The sequence below is a fragment of the Mizuhopecten yessoensis genome, unplaced genomic scaffold, assembly GCF_002113885.1.
Source record: "Mizuhopecten yessoensis strain PY_sf001 unplaced genomic scaffold, ASM211388v2 scaffold716341, whole genome shotgun sequence".
NCBI classification, from domain to species: domain Eukaryota; kingdom Metazoa; phylum Mollusca; class Bivalvia; order Pectinida; family Pectinidae; genus Mizuhopecten; species Mizuhopecten yessoensis.
The window spans coordinates 194,404-211,874 of NW_018480068.1; the positions used below are offsets into that span (position 1 = coordinate 194,404).

Consider the following 17,471-nt stretch of genomic DNA (forward strand, 5'->3'; position numbering starts at 1 on the left):
CCCATACAACGAGGCCCAAGCTTGACTGGGATATGTCTGATAAAGAGTACATCACCCATAGGGGAAAGTTCAAGTTAACGTCTGATGTATGTACATGACTACCTCTTGAATGTTAGCATTTGGTTTTCTTTGCTGCCATCTTACTCTCAATATCTTTCCGAGACTGTTATTGGAAGGTGTTCAGTGTCTTTTCTTCTGCTCTTGTAATTTTCCAGGCTCACAGCCATACAGTAATACAAGTTTAACAAGCGACTTGACCAGATGTATCTTTGTTTTTCTACCAATATCTTGTGCTCCCCAGTTCTTGATCACTACTACCTACTCTGTCCATTACAGCACCAAGATATACAAATGTGTCAACATCTTCTATTATCTCATTGGTAAATATGACATTTTCATTCTTTCTTGCATTTTTTAGCATTAAGCTTTAGTCCAATTCTTGCTGCCTCGAGGTTAGTGTTTCTATCTTTTCAATTAGATGTTTGCTTCGATGACAAAAGAGCAACGTCGTCGGCAAAGTCCAGGTCTTCCAGGGAGGTGTTGAATTTCCACCGTATACCCCTCACGTTGTCTGCTGTTGTTCTCTTCATAATCCAGTCGATGGCCAAATCGGATGAATAAAAGTATCGAGATGTTTTCCAAGAGCAATCTGATGAGTTGTTTACAATTTGACGACCAGTAGACATGATTTTTTTTCTCAAATTTGAATTCACATGCATTATTGTTAATTCTATAATTTTTCAACAGAATTTCACATTTTTATGATATTGGTTTCCTTTTTGTAGCCTGCGCCGTAAGAAAACATTTGATCAATTTAACGAGAAACACCATTTGTGTTGCCACACCATTCTAAAAATATTAATTGAGAAATTGAGAACAATCGGAAAATCCTTTTTGGATACTTTTAGCATTACCATGCCGTAGATAGACCACGCATTATGTTTACATCGTTTGCTTCCTTCAATATGTTTAATGGCCCAGACTATCTTAAATTATTATTAAGATATATTCAAATCACAATGAATCGAAAACAAATGCTCATAAACGTTTTCCATATCTTTTATTAGTCATACAAAAAGGGTCCTGGTACATGGCAATAAAAATCTACAATGCAATACAAAATGTCAGATTAATGTTCATCACAATTATAAAACAATATTTTCAACAATTGAATGATACAGGCTATAGTCAAGAGAGTTCGGGTTTAGCTTATCATAATGTCATGGGTTGCTAAATAATAATAAATTATATTATTGCGATTTTATCCTCATTAATAAAATAACAATGATATGATCGGAAATTAAATAAATGAAGGAAGAATGCAAATCACATCACGCTACTTTGCTTTCTTTTTACGTTTTAGCTAGATTTTTTCTAAATATCCAATGTATGTGTGAGGGAGGGATGTAGTATTAAAGTTATATACTCTAGCTTAATAAACGGTGAACTAAACACTTTTATATAAATACTATCGACAGAACAGACTATTTTTTTTACGATCCTCTGACAAAAAACCCACACTGCTATGTACAATAAAGTAGGTATGGTGATATCAGTCTCGTAATATAATTCCGGCGATATGACAGATCACTGTTTTAGTTACAAATACCAGGGACAGTATATAGAGGGGATTGGCAACTCTGCCCCAGTCAAGATTCTATAGCACGTCGCTTTTGTGTTTGTTCACCGAACCGCGAAGTCATCGAGGGCCAATTGCAACTTCTCGGCCAATTCCGGCTAGGCGCGGAATCATACCGCGCCTAGCCGGAATTGGCCGAGAAGTTGCGATTGCATCGAGGGCCCCTCTCGATCAGCCCGCGCTTGCGCACTAGCGTTAAAATCTTGTCACCAATCTCGCCGAGATGGGAGTGTTTTGATAACGGTTAGCCCTGATTGGGACTGTGTATTAGTAGGTCTTCTTTTTATTCCAGGGATAGGGCTATCATTGCCACTATGTCTAGCCTTTCGGCTGCGTTGGTGGCTATTACAACAAATCACATTTCGTAAAGCACGTTCCAGTGAAAATAATGCTAATATTGACACTTTTTGACACAAAAACAGCACAAGTTATTTGTTATTTTTGCCATAAAAATCAGAACTACATATCAAAAAAATTATTCAACTTTCTATCGCCGTAAATTTCAAAATGAAGTATTTTTGAAATGAGCTGATCCCCGACTGCAGGCGATACTTTTTTTGTTGGGTTTAACATTTACGTTTTTTAACAACACGTGTCCTTCGCTACCAGACGAGTAATTTCATCTGTGACATCGCTATCGTTCCAAATAATGCAAATCAAATCAGGCCTACTTAACACAGAAATAACTCGGCTGTTTATTGATATTAATTGTTTTAAAAAAAATAAACGATAGTTTATAAAATTAATCAAAACAGTGAGCAGTCACCAACTACTTTCGCAATAATGATTTACGTTCCAGTGAAAAATAATGCTGATATTTAGTCTTTTTGACACAAAAATAACACAAGTTAAATTATATCATTTGCAATTAAAATAGGTTGGGTCGTTATAAAAAATATTCAGCTTTCTATTGCTGCTAATTTAAAAAAGATCGGTCAAATACTTTTGGAGTGAGGTGGTTCACATACATGTGGGGTTTTTTTATCCCGCATTTTTGTCTATCGACGCCCACCACAATACTCTGAACCACGCGTTACATCGCGTTTAAAAATAGAAAAATATACCCCAAAAACGAGACATCAATTGATATGATACCACAGATTTTATCAATTATAAGTAATACAATCAGCTCATAACAATGGGATAAACAAAAGAGGTAAGAACACTTATCGCGATTGGTTTGTTTTCACGCCAACTTCTGTAATCTAACGAAGCGGTATCGACGCCATCTTGGTTTGTCAAAATTGAGATAGGTGGCGCTCGCTATCTGCTCCTGAATCAGGGGGAGGTAAGTCTAGATTGACGTGTCATAAAAATTGGTAAGGCAAAGATGGAGTTGCTAATCCCCTTCACTATACGTCCCTGCAAAAACGCACTTCATCAAAAACCACGACTGACTAATACTGTCAGATATTGCATCATAAAAGGTTTCACGAGACAATAATACACAAATATACATATTAATCGAGGCTTTTCAGATATTCGTCCTAGATTTCAACAGACAGAACATTTTCAGAAACTTATCTGGTATATCATCGTAGAAAAGAAACGTGGAAATCTGACATACACGAGTTTGATATCATGTAAATTATAAGTAAATTTTCTATATAAAAATATTATTCTGTGCCAAACCACTAAGCAATACAGAGAAAAATGTGATTACAGCGATTTTTAATGTAAAAGTTCTGAGACCCAGAGTTTTTGTGTTTTGAAGATGTCCAAACAAGCCTAAAACCCTTTGGCGTGAACGTTGATTGTTTTTATGAACATTGCTTTAAAAACCCACGAGTAAAATGCTTTTGTAAAAAGGAACAAACTGAAATATTACAATAAAACCTTCAAACAAATAACATGAACAACAATCTATGTTCTAGAAAGGAAAACTATTTGGCACAGAAGTAGCTGTATATCTCACGGAATGTTTCACAATTCCTACAAAACGCACTCTCTTTATAACTCAAATACTTAAATATTCACGACTGAAAATCTGACGAAAGGAATACAAAACGCACACTCTTTATAACTCAAATATGTTCACGACTGAAAAACTGACGAAAGGAATACAAAACGAATTCTCTTTATAACTCAAACACTTAGATGGTCACGACTGAAAATCTGACGAAAGGAATACAAAACGCACTCTCTTTATAACTCAAATACTTTAAAAATGTTCACGAATGAAAATCTGACGAAAGGAATATGAACACCGAACCTATGAAACTATTTTACAACGAAATGCAGAAAAAATATGTCTTAAAATAGTTTAAAAAAATGCATAATAGGCTACGAACATACATTTTAATGATTTAAGACTTAAGGTAATACTCCATCTTTCACTGATCGGAGTGAAACAAACGTCGATTAAGATAATAGGCTACGAGCATACATTTTAATGATTTAAGCCTTAAGAAGACCATGTTTAACTCCATGTTTCCCTGATCGGAGAAAAAAAAAGCAGTCACCAAAGACAAGATCACTAATATAATCGTTTCCATATTAAAAATTAAAACCTGGCGAGAAGACTTAATACTGATCAAGCAAAAAAGTTTCACTCATCCGTGCTAAATGAGTATAAAACATATCATTGCATATAAATAAATGTTATTCAGGACATTATCACATAGCATATCTATCAAAATAAGCGAAATTTGAAATAAGACGAAAACTCACACGGATATTGAAAAAGTAACCCAGAACCGATTGATTTCCTTGTTGATGATTATACAAGCTGTCTTCTAGCTAAAGCTGGAAAAAATGTGTACAGCGACGTATTTATATTGTACTCGTAACATCCTCAATCTTTGTAACACACATCTAGTACACGTTAATATAACATATACATGTCTACTGCATTTAGGAAAACGTTTTTACATGTACAACTAATTTCAAAGATATCATAAAAAAATCTGTAATTGGTATCAATAGTTAGTGATTTAATAACACAACCAATGGTATAGTCTATAAACTCAGATATAGGATAAAGAAATATGAACGTGATTTTCCCCAGGACCTTAGTCTACCCTATAGTCATGTACATAATCGTTTTTTTTTTATCAATTTAAAACAAATTTTATGCGTACATAATAACAATTTAAAGGGGAAAAAAAACCTCCCGGGAAACACTGAAGAATAAAAACTAAATATATACATATTATTGCATGGTTATTTAGTAGCAGTCATGCTAAATGAGTGTAGTGGTGTATAAGTATGTAAAGTGGAGTCTCGATAACACCTTTACAAAGAGTGGTTGGAGTCTGCTGAAATGCTGGAATGCTTATGTAGAAAAAAAGCCAACAAGTCCCACAAAGACACAACCCGCAGGGTGGGACAACCGGGTAAGTGGTGACTGAATAGTGTGACAACCGGATAAGTGGTTGTTGAGTAAAGGGACAACTGGATTAATGGTTGCTAAAAAGTAGGACAACCGGATTTCTCTTGACTTGACAATGTGAAATAAATGTTAAGTGGTGACTGGGTGATGACAAAAAGAGAAATTAATTGTGGCTGTATTCCCGAGACTCGACTGTAGATAGCATTAGAAGAGAGCATTCTTATTGTTAGCCAATGGACTCAAACAGGCATGGCGACTACTCGACTGCTAATCTCTACCAAGAGTTGTCGTTCCTTGCACTCACTACCACATCTGTCAACGGCTTAAAAGTAGTCTGCATTATAATTAGTCTCTCAAATCGATTTTCAAGACTTTGCCAGGATTCTTGGCATTTAGCCGTTGACAGTGGTGTTAGTTAGTGTAAGGAAGGACAACTCTGGGTAGAGATTGCAACAATGCTACACGAACAGTTCAGTTTATAACATATTTTTTTAATAAAATACCATTGCCTCTCTGATGATACAATTTCCCCGATAGCTAAACAAATGTACCACTTTGCGTCAACTGATCTCCATTGCTAATGTAATGTACACATGTGGTATCATTAAACCTGCAGCATTGTACGTATTCAGTGTACTCTTAAAGAAATAATGAGACAAAAACTTAAGATAATTCGAATTCGAAAATATGTTGTTTTTAACACATATATAACAAACAAATTCAATCTAGAAACACCGGCTTTTTAAAGCGGACCCTTATCAATTCGACACCGACATTTTTTTCATTTATAAGGATATTCCGTTTTATTGGTACTATAACAAAGCCTTCGGAGGAAAGAGTTGTCATCAAAAGCTTGAAACAATATTGCTCATCAATAGCTAGGGATTGCACTGTATTGAAATAATGACATGCATCTTTTTCTGTTATATTTGTGTCACCATTTTCGCGAAAAAAACTTTCTAGTATACTACCTTACTAGGGCACGCATATTCAATACGAACGTGCACCGCATTAAGAAACACGTATATAACCTTATAAATGGTAAAATTTCTTTGACAAATTAATTTGCCTTTTTAAATAATTTGCATGCATTGATAACGATAATGTTAAAATTGCTATAATTGAAATTCAAAAGACGCGAACGCAAAAAATGGGTATGATGTCTAATTAGCTAGCAATGTATAGCGTTAACCCAAACAATCACATTTCAACATTATCGAATCAAAGACTGTGCAAGTCCAGTAAAAAACTGAACTGTAGCGTGAATGAGTTAAATAAATACTGATCTGTCATATTTTCCAATTTACTCATCGTTTTAGTTCTGGAACGTTGCTGTTAGAGCTACGTGTAATCAGTATGCTTTTAAGAATTTCCACGTATTCTAATGGTGTCCGAAATGACTAAAATGCCCAGTATATCCATAGGATCGGTTCCAGAAAATGTTTGTCCTAAGCCGAACCTCGTTGGCAAACAAACATCCCATTTAACACAATGTGATATCTGTACATATTTTGCAAGAAAGTCTAGATTAGAAGGTAGCACAACACTAAAATACCGGTGTTGTTTTCAATCGCAAAAAGATGAATGAATTCAAAATCAAATGTTACATGAATTTTCGCTTCGTATAATAGGCCAGATGTCCAATTTAGTCTATCAATGTCATTCTTACCCTATGTTATTAGCTATTCTCTGAAAAACATATCCAGATATTTATTTGTTGGGTCTTGACATGCGTGCAGATTTCTGTACAGCGTTTCCGCCGATGAAGAGTGTCTTTGACTGCCGCTCTCGCTCGGTAAGCGCCTGGACGACCTTGTACAGTTCGTCGAGCCTTTCGTTCTGCTTCTTCAGTGCCTCTTGGTAAGCCTTGTCGTCCTTATTGGCGCGCTCCTGTTGCTGCATAAGTAGACGTTCTATCTCTCGCGACAAGGAGTCCACTCTCATCTTCAGATCCATCTTTTCCCGCTCTGCTCTTTCCAGCTCGATAATGAGGTCCTCCTTCTCAGCAACCATTTGGTTAATTCGGTGTTGATCTGTAAGTTCATTGTCTTTCATAGCACGATTGTCCGACTCCAATTCATCCACACGTTCTCTCAGGTTGATAATCTCTATGTTGGACATTTCGAGCTCGCTCCTCAGCTGTGTGTTTTCTTTGTTGGTTGTAGATAGCTTGGACCATCTCTCGTTCTCCTTGTCCCTCATCTGTGCATGAGTTTGTTGCAACTGATCGTACTTTTGCTTTAGTTGGTTGTAAGCGTCCGAAGAGTTCCGGAGCTGTTCTACGCTGTCTTGTAAGGAGAATAGCGCCTTTTCGTTCCTGTCAATCAGTGACGTCTTTTGGTCCTCCCAATCACCACGGAAAGCATTTAATTTTTCATCCATTTTTCTTTCGATTTCTTGAGAAATTTTTCTCTCCATAGACAATTCAATTTCCATTCTCTCTTCATGGCGACGTCTTTCAAATCCATCAAGAAGATCATTGGTCACCTTGCCGCTGAATTCAGCAAACATTTGACCAATGGCTGTGGTCATCCGATCCATAGTCATCTGGTTGACCCTATCAGAGGCTGGACTTGCGCCACTTGCACCGCTTGCGAATCCGCTGTCGTTGCGCCCACCTGACGCTCCAACAACTGCGTGCTGAGGATGGTGCTGCTGTGGGAGTTGATGATGTTCTGCTGAATGCGGCCCCAATATCTGTGTCTGCGAAAGAACAGCTGATATGTTATAATGAATTGGTATAAACTTTATAATACCAGAATGGTATCAAATTATCATGTACGTTTAGTAGACTAAGTATTTGATATTTTTTTCTTCTTAAATTAATGGTAATCATTTCCTTTATTCAGCTCTCGATAAAGATTTCTGTCACATCTTATTGTTGTATAAGAATACTCAATATCAACCCAAATGAATTTCATTCGGAAGGGGATCTATGCTCCCTCTAGTAAATTGGAAATTCGTGGTTTGAATAAAATACAATGGAATGTAAACACAGATGCCTGTAAAAAGTATACTACTCGTCCGGGTCGCCTTCAAGGAATAAATGGGACTAAATAGAAAGTCTAACTCGAGCCAATGAAACGAAGAAAGTAGGTCACAGTGACCTACATCTGGTATTCTAGTATAGTATTCCTAAAAAATATCCATATATGAAGTTTGATGAATGACGAACTTCAAACATTAGAATAATGAGCTGCAAATAGTCTAACAAAGAAGTCGTACCGTCTGACGGATGGACCAACGGAATATGCAAACACTTAATATGACCTCCACTCTGTTTCGGGGTCAAACAAACTACTTTTCTGGTGTCTGTTTTGCCGTAGACAACATACATGACTCAATTCATAGTGCGAAATAAAACAATGGATAAGATATCTGGTACTGTAGCATATATCACAGAAAACATTTGGACAAACAAACTGGTGTTGACGCCTATGTTACTGACCACGGATGCCTCTGATGACATATGGTAGACTCCCGTAGTAGCATGGACAGTGTGCTCCTTCCGAGGCTGCATGCTTGTCTGTGGACGGAGTTGTTGAGCTAGTGCACTCTCCCTCACCATTGACGACGACGCTCTAGCATTTGGACGACCTAGAGAATGGAGAATATTTGTAAGTATACCAGAGCATTCATTATTCTTTTCCGATTAAATGATGAATGCCTATTTAAATGCTTCATTATCATGGTGTCTTTTAGTTTTTTTCTCTCGAAAAAATGCCACTCATATGCAATGAAGGTAGTTGGGATAGATGTCTGAAATTATGCTTATGATTCTTGAAAAATGTACAAACAAACGCGCTGATTGTTTAAAAAAATATTCCTGCATGGATGGAAGAGCCTTGATATTGACAAGTTTGTACCAGTTAAAGGATAATTTACATGTACTACACGTGTTTGTTCGCAAGGCGTTTTGCTTAGATGCTTTACTAATCGAAGAGGACAATGGTACACTGCGATTCAAAAAGTAAACCAGATATGAATATTTACATGGTTTCCTATACATATCCCTTTTAAATAGGAAATTTTATCATTTTATGTTTGGATTTATTATCACATCTTTATTTCTAGAATCTACATGCTTCATATTCCTTAATTACACATTAGACATACCATGCAAAACACCATTAAAAGAACATTTCACAAAAATGCTTCGACCACACACGGTGTAATTTATGCGAACAGAATTACGTGAACATGTTTCTTTCCTTTCAGCATGTGATAACACATAGAAGTCGCATGCCCTGGTACAATTAAGAAAATACATTGAGAAAAACTGATAACTGTTACAATGTATCTCTAAAAATACCACAAATCATGGGAAACATTATTTAAGACTCTAGCAGTGTACAATTGAGACAAATGCATTGTATTTGATCCGCATTTAATTCATAACGGTTTACCATATGGGAATTTAATCTACTCCAAGCAACTTTCTCGTGGATTTTATTATCTGTAATTTCAATTATCATAGAAATGAAATTCATTATGATAAGTACTGTTATGAATATATACAATGCACGTTAATTATTTTTATATTGTAAAACTCCAATTCCGTTTATTCAATTATGGCACGCGACATATTGATACTATTAAAGTCTGTGACATGTTGGCAAATTTCCGAACGCACCTATTATCAGTCACTGTCAGACACGCATATAAAACAACCTCAGAAAATGAATAAAATAATTTAGGAACTACAATTGATATCAGTCCTGACTGATTTTCTATTGCACTACAGATAAGATCAAGTTTGGTTTGCGTCCAAATGTTTAATTATTACTTGTATGTAATTGATTCTGATCTCCACTGATACGTCATCAGTTGACCATTGTGTAGTACACAATGTATTTGAATTCCAGAGGAGAGGTAGACAGTGATAAAAGTGATTTATTCCTTTAACCTCTTTATTTGCCTTAATTTAATAGACCTTACAAGCTTTCTAAGTTGTATCGATTTTACGTATAAAAATATTCATTTGTTTATGCAATATTTCTGATAAATATTTTCAAACGCTTTAAATCTCTTACTGAAATGCATAACGTTTTTATGAATTTCCAAAAAATCATTAAAACTATAAGTATGTTGTGAAAATCATGCAACATGCTGTTATCTAGTCTGAAGAACAACATATTCAAACTGATAAAGTGAGATTAAAAACGATTGATATACTATTTTCATTGAGATAGAAGAGATGAAAGTATACATATATATATCAAACCAATAGTTTTTTAGTCGTTCGTTAATCTTATTTTTTCTATATATATATAGATATATATTGTGCGTTCTTAATTTAAGTAAAAATATGGTTATATAATACTTGAAGACTAGATATAAGTGTAATCATAACTCATAATATTTTTTCCATATAATTTATTCCTCCTGAATATTGATATATTTCGTATAGTGAAATGTGCAAAGGGGATATTTAATGTATAATCATTTATTATTATGAAAAGTTCTTTTTACACAACCAATACGATTTTCTATGTGACGTTTCGATGACTAGAACGATATGTGCACTGTCACCTTCATCAGACAAATGACCAGTGAAGCGTATGCACACAAGGGTGTAAAATGTGAACGAGTTGTCCACAAAATCGATGTCGATTCGGCTACGCTGTAAGCGTATGTACAATAGTAGTACCAAATGACTCGATTCAGCTACGCTTTGTTTACAAAATCGGATGCAAAAACTGCGACGCATCGTATATTGGAGAGAATGAAAGGCGATTTGGGGTCCGCCATGATGAACACCGGAAAGATATGGAAACCCAATTAAGAAGGTAGGAAATTCACCTAATCAGAATGGAAGCAGTCGGAGTCCCAGATAATTAAATCGGCAATCACAGACCATGCCTTCTGAAAAATCATGTGATTGACTGGGATAAAGGAAGCCATCTGGATACGCCGCAGTGGATCAGTTCTAAATCGAGATGAGGGGGCTCAAAGACTCTCGTACATCTATGACCAAGTATTAAATAAAGCGTAGCTGAATCGAGTCATTTCGGTACGTATATAACAACTAATGTAATACGCTTACAGCTAAGCCGAATTGAAATCGGTTTTGTGGACAACTCGTTCACATTTTACACCTTTGTGTACATACGCTTCACTGGTCTTTTGTCTGATAAAGGTGACAGTGTACATATCGTACTAGTCATCGAAACGTCACATAGAAAATCGTATTGGTTGTGTAAAAAGAACTTTTCATAATCCACACTTACCAACCTGAAGAAAATGTTTAGAAATATGTATAATCATTTGTTTTGGTGGTCTGTGGCAAACAGGGAAAAACCAGAACAAAGCAAAAGACAAAAATAGTGGAATCACTAGCAAACATGAATATGGAGTTAAACGATAAAAGTGACACTGGAATAAAAGAGAAAATAGAAGAAACTGAATAAAGTTAAGTAGAGGTTGACAGTGACAACACCGGAGTGATCGTCGAGCGTTGAAACGGAATCTTTAAAGCATCCATGTATATAAAAGAAATCAAACAGATAGGTCCCCTATATAAAGGGTGTCTAAGCGAGTATGATTTTTATTAAGTAAAGGAAGAATACGTAATGAATAGTATAAAAATACAAAAGCCATGCAACATGCAGTGATGCGGTCACCTCTACGGAAAATCAGAAACTGCAATTCTTAAATTGATTAAAATATTTTTACCTGGGAAACCTGTTTTTTGGAATAATAAAATTACGAAAGGGTTAAATATAACTGAATATTTCCAAGCAGGTCCAGTTAGAATTAGGAACGGTGCATGCGATACACTTTAACTGTACATTGATGAAGATATAAGAATGTGAACCTTGGTAGGTAACGTTCAATATTAGGGAATTGAGTGAGGAAGATTATTAAAGTACATTTTTATTATGATATTCCTTATAATCACATGCTATGTACTAATAGTATAATAAGTAAATGGAATTTTATATCACGTATACCATTACCGGCCCAATATCCGGGATGAGCTAAAATTGACAAAGACAAAACATCAACATATTTTGTTATATTATTATCATATTTGTTAATATCTTTGACATATATTTCAGGTAGTGTATGCATAGTTAAATTTAATATACACATACATAGTATATACCTAATAACAGTAACCTAATTCGCATTAAAAATTACCGATACCCAATCATTTATTGCAATACTTTCCCATTATTAATATGTAACTGCTTGATAAAACTATTTGTTCTATCTTATTTAAAGATTGTGTGAGGGGAAAAACACATGTACACGTGAACGCGCGAACATAGATACAGTTGTATACAAAAACAGCATGTTCTCAGTCCCCTACCGGTAGTCATGATCAAGCCTACCATTCAATTTAGAAATTGCTACGTATAAATACATGAGTATATTCGTTCAAGGTATTGCATCGCTATATAATATTTTGATCACAATTTTATCTTTTTTTTTTGTATTTAATGACTGCAATAATTGATACACATGCAATATTAACATGCTTTGTGACAGCAAATATCCTGGTATTTTTATATACTTATAATATTGTGTATTACGTATTGTTATCCTTCTTGTGATAGTGGGCCAAATATGCAAAAACTTCAGAGAAATAAAAAATCTTGAGACTAGTTAAAGGGAACCTAAGAATAACGAACCATTTGAAGTTTTCGTATTCACACGCATCAAGCCCCGTCTAATATCAACTCAGTTTTCAGTTTGTATTGCTACTTTTGCTATTTACACATTACATGACTGCAGTAAAGACAAACTAGGATGAATATTTTGGTTTCAATAATTATGAATTAGGATCAGTTCACGAATGAAAACCATATTCAGACGAGATTCAAGTATTGAGAACTTGAGAGCATTCATCGATTATAATATAAACTGCTGAATAAAGGTTCCAAGCCAAATTCAACAATAGAGGGACATATTAGCTAGGTTCAACTACATCTGTATAAAACCAGTGCGCGATGTCTTAAATGTCCGGGCCTTGTGATGTTCAGTTACAAAAGTGTATGTGAATATGACTGGAGATATCGTCTGTCTGTGATGGTATTGTACTCTTTATGACCTGGCCTGAACCAATGGAATTACATTTAAGGAATACCATATTATTATAAAACTTCTGTATAAAATGGTTTTTAATATTTTAAATGAAACAAAACCAAGCTTAACAAAACTACTATATGTGCGTCTCTCAATATTAAATAAGGATGTTGTAATTATATTAACATCAAAATCTTGAATATCTTTACAATAACAAAAAATACAAATAAATAATCAACCCTTGTAGTATAGTTACATGGCAAAAATACACAAATGGTAAACCAAAGTATCAAAATCTTGAATGTCTAAATGACAGAATTTTTAAACATTTATATTTAAGATGACGGCAATGTTGTAAGGAAACTGTTTGCTAAAATGTTCCATCAGAAGATAAGTACAAAATGTTAGATATATATAAGTCTGAAAAACAAAGCATGTATTATACACAACCTGTAAGATAATGCCCCTTTTTATCGATAACATGACAATCTACAAATCAAAAGTTAAACACGATATACTCACCATCCTTGCAGAGTTTTTCCACGATATTGAAGAATCGTTCTTCCTCCAGACTCTGTATGAAGGAGGTGAACGCGTGAGGCTCGGATGAGGCGAGCAATAACTGGATAAACTCGTTGAACTTCTTGTGAGGAGTTGGCGGGTTCACCTTATCGATTCTCTCACGTTCATCATACGTAAAGACATTCCTGTCCACCAAGTGGTCAAGGATGGGGTCAAGATACCCTAACCTCTCTTTCAGGAAGGTTATATTTGACGTGATCCTCTTCTTCTGCTCTTTATCCATATTTGTTCAAGCAAACACTTTGTCCAGAGTTATTTGTGTTTAGAACCTGCTCGTTATATATTTAACTAGACCTGATTTAACTACGTAATAGACAATCCTAACTACAGGTACATACACTCCGTCAGGTGGATATCAAATGTCTCACCTAGGTAATGACTTTGAACAGGTAAATACCTACCTGTACGTGTAAGCAGTACCCGTTACCTTAGTCTATGAAAACCTATAACAAATATTAAAACAATAGCATTCACAAATTTTCTGCTGGGGAATATTTCCATAGAACTTTATCAATGGCTGATCAGGACCGGTGATTCGAAGATGTGGGTTAGAAATAATACACAACAAAGTGTAATTGTTTACCGATCATAACCTTTAAAGGTAATATACATATGTACATGTCACGTTGGATCTTCGCCTAACTCAGTGTGTCGTCTTACAAATAACACACTGAAAGCTTACAGTAGACGTGAACAATAGATTAAATGGAAGATTTAATCATGATTGTACTATGTAACTTTGTATAGTGTGCCAATAAGAAAAATGACCGACACCCTTTGAAATAAAGGAACCCATTCCCTTTGTTTCGATGGAATTTTAGTTGTAGCGCTTCCTTTAGATAAATAACAACACCGTACAATATCCGACATGATTTTATGACCACCAAAAGACTTCATTACTGTCTTCAACTTTGGCTTTACTGAAACAAAAATCACAGTCTCAAACTTCCTTATCGTCAAGTTTCATTTTGTTTATATCGGTCCCATACGAGTTTATGAATACCTCTGTAGTCTTTAAATGTAATTTAAGTATCTTTGGTTTGGAAAAGTATCAAATATACAGTTTTCACCATGTGTCACAATCGCTTAAAAATGTCCAAATCTTACGTTAAGAACTAATATATGATAAGAAAAAATCTCTATTTCAATCTATTCTGACGAAACCTGTTTTAAAGAACCTTCTTAGTATTTTATAGTGTATTACTGTCCTGTTTAGTAAGACAATTAGTTTAGATTATGTATACGAAGCTGTCGAGGACACCTACCTAATATTTCCTTTTCAGCTAGTTATCAACCTTCAGATACTGTACAACAGGGCTTAAAATACGATCGAGTGAGCGCTGAAAGGTGGGACAAAAAAGTAGAATCATTTTAGGATTCGAATTAAATGAAGAAATCATTTCAACTAAAATTAGTCAAAGTATTTTATGTAAAATTAGTCAAAAGAACATATTTTAACATAATTGATACAATTAAACTATTTGACGAGATTAGAGTATATCGGGAAATTTTCTCCGCATTTTAACTTTCGCCCTCCGAAATATTGTTGAATCGGTCATGACACCTAATACTAGTCTATAACGAATCGGTCATGACACCTAATACTAGTCTACAGCGAATCGGTCATGACACCTAATACTAGTCTACAACGAATCGGTCATGACACCTAATACTAGTATACAACGAATCGGTCATGACACCTAATACTAGTATACTAGTATAGTAAGTATTAGGTGTGTCGACCGGGATTTTACCGGTTAGGGGAGAATGATTTGACTCGGCGACAGTTTTCCAGTCTACAGTATCCTATGTTAACTTAAGTAGTTTGGTGGTCGGGTGGCGCAGTGGATAGCGCACTTGCCTTTCACCAATGCGGCTGAGGTTCGATCCCCAAAACGAACGTGTAAAGATATGGGGGTCACCTGACATCCGGGCCTACAAGAGCGATCGATATAAGCTTTCCAGCATATTTAAATGTGTGTTTAACAGAAAAACACATTAGCATTGTGATGTGAATGATTGAAGAGTTCAAATATATGAAAATTAGGGCATATGTCTACTTATCTTAATTATTGTAATTTATTGATATCTGTTACAGCATTTTAATGTCATTCAATACAAAAACTATTTTAATTGACCTAGTTCAAACCATTGTATAATAGGTATCTATATTAATACCATAAAGTACATGAATATTATAACAAACTACAATGGCAGTTATCACTGAGAATAATCTTCTCCGGGAGTCTGGTTAGCTTAACAGTAAAAATGCAAATTTCAACAAAGAACATACATTTTAAAACATTGAAAGATGCAAATGGATAATGTCAAGTCAACAACGAGAAAAAGGCGTATAAACTATTTTCGACATATCTGATTAGTGAAGAGAATTAAAACTTAGGTCGCAGTTCGTAAAGAAAATCAACTTTTGAAACAGGTGTACAGAGTCGTATTAGGTGCGTTAATTTGATATTGTCAGTGTAATTTAAAAATTCCTTTTCATTGAACTATGAACACCTAAATACATTCATCTTATATAATAATGTATGCTGAAGATTGCAATGAAGATAGGTAATTCATTATTATTTCAAATAAACAATGGTGGACTCGGATGTTTAAAGCTTTCTTATTATAACTCTTACAATTAAGGTAAAGCATGATGGACTCAGCTGTGTAAGGCATTGTTAGCTTACACTCACATTAAGGTAAAGCATGATGGACTCAGCTGTGTAAGGCATTGTTAGCTTACACTCACATTAAGGTAAAGCTCGGAAAATCAGCTATGTAAAGCTTTGTCAGTTTATATAGGTAAAATGTGATTCTGTGTTATTTTCACAACTATGATAATTGAAAACAATACAAAAACGTCCCTGGAATCATTTTCTGATTACATACACAAAAATGTTCAAAAATTCATTTGTGAAATTTATGGCATCAAGGGATCGTAGAATTTAGGGCTTTAATTAATCATTAGCAGTATATAATTAGCACTGAAACAATATCCTGTTGATCTGAATTAAGTGTGAGATTTATCAGATACGATTGTTTTTGACGACAAATGTCTACCAAGCTGTTATCAAGATAAAATAGAAGTATATATGTACTATATTAATTGTGCAGCCCCAAATAGCCCGTCCTTGTCAAAAGAGTAATACAAACAACATTTAACATCAATATAGACTAGCATGGAGAGATTCTCCGTCAACATGTTGTTTATATATTTGACCTCCATTAAAATGAAGGTGTTTACGTATCCTCCAGGGAAATAACAACACTATACATCAGTTTATCTCAAGTTATTTCCGATATAGCATGTAATACATCAACATTATCTATTGCCGTTATCTAATAATTCCTACTAGTAATCAAAAGGCTAGGGTCACATCCCTTGTCATTAAAAGTCTAACTTCTGAAGGATATTAACAATACTAAGATTTCTTAGAGTAAAAGTTTACGTTGAACAAGCGATATTGGTTTCACATCATTCAGCCGATATATCGCGTATCAGACTGTTTGTTGCTGTCTGTAAACTGAACACTACAGTTGTTTGATTGGATCGAAAAGTGGGGTCACTGTTCACCTTATATTGTTTATGTGATTTCCTATTGTTGACGTTGAGTTTGCATGAAAACGTCGCGAGACCTGACTTGTAACTCCGGAATTTGTTGTTACTTGAATTTTATTTTGAACAAGGTTACCGCGAGCGGTATATAATACGCCCGTCACACATTGAATGAGCAGTTGTTTGTATGATTGAAATATATGAAGTATTTGTGAGTAATTGATATTAAAAGAGAAATCATTCAACATAACTGGTAGATCAATGAGTGCAATACAACATCATGGAACGCATGCATCGCATTAATGAAACCAAGGGTAATAACTCCA

General features: G+C 34.9%; 1 protein-coding gene across 3 annotated transcripts; it reads right to left on the reverse strand.

Annotated features, from left to right (window-relative positions):
- Positions 1–6,670: 6,670 nt before the first annotated feature.
- LOC110443357 (centromere-associated protein E-like) lies at positions 6,671–14,096 on the reverse strand. Of its 3 annotated transcripts, none has more exons than XM_021487538.1 (4): positions 13,524–14,096; positions 11,930–11,950; positions 8,419–8,567; positions 6,671–7,673 (listed from the first exon to the last, which is right to left on the reverse strand). In XM_021487538.1, exons 1-4 carry the CDS (start codon positions 13,804–13,806, stop codon positions 6,681–6,683), a joined length of 1,446 nt encoding a protein of 481 aa, XP_021343213.1. In that variant the 5' UTR covers positions 13,807–14,096; the 3' UTR covers positions 6,671–6,680. The 3 variants fall into 3 exon arrangements, with proteins under 3 accessions (XP_021343213.1, XP_021343214.1, XP_021343215.1); XM_021487539.1 differs by lacking the exon at positions 11,930–11,950 and adding an exon at positions 11,646–11,654 and having other exon boundaries at positions 13,524–14,095; XM_021487540.1 differs by lacking the exon at positions 11,930–11,950 and having other exon boundaries at positions 13,524–14,095.
- Positions 14,097–17,471: the final 3,375 nt, after the last annotated feature.

Excerpts from the sequence above, each read along its gene's own strand:
- LOC110443357 (XM_021487538.1), bottom strand. The coding sequence starts at position 13,806 with ATGGATAAAGAGCAGAAGAAGAGGATCACGTCAAATATAACCTTCCTG. Across the intron at positions 11,951-13,523 it reads GGAAAAACTCTGCAAGGATG|CTCATCCCGGATATTGGGCC; the intron begins GTGAGTATATCG and ends TGTCAATTTTAG. Across the intron at positions 7,674-8,418 it reads TGTCATCAGAGGCATCCGTG|ACACAGATATTGGGGCCGCA; the intron begins GTCAGTAACATA and ends GTTCTTTCGCAG.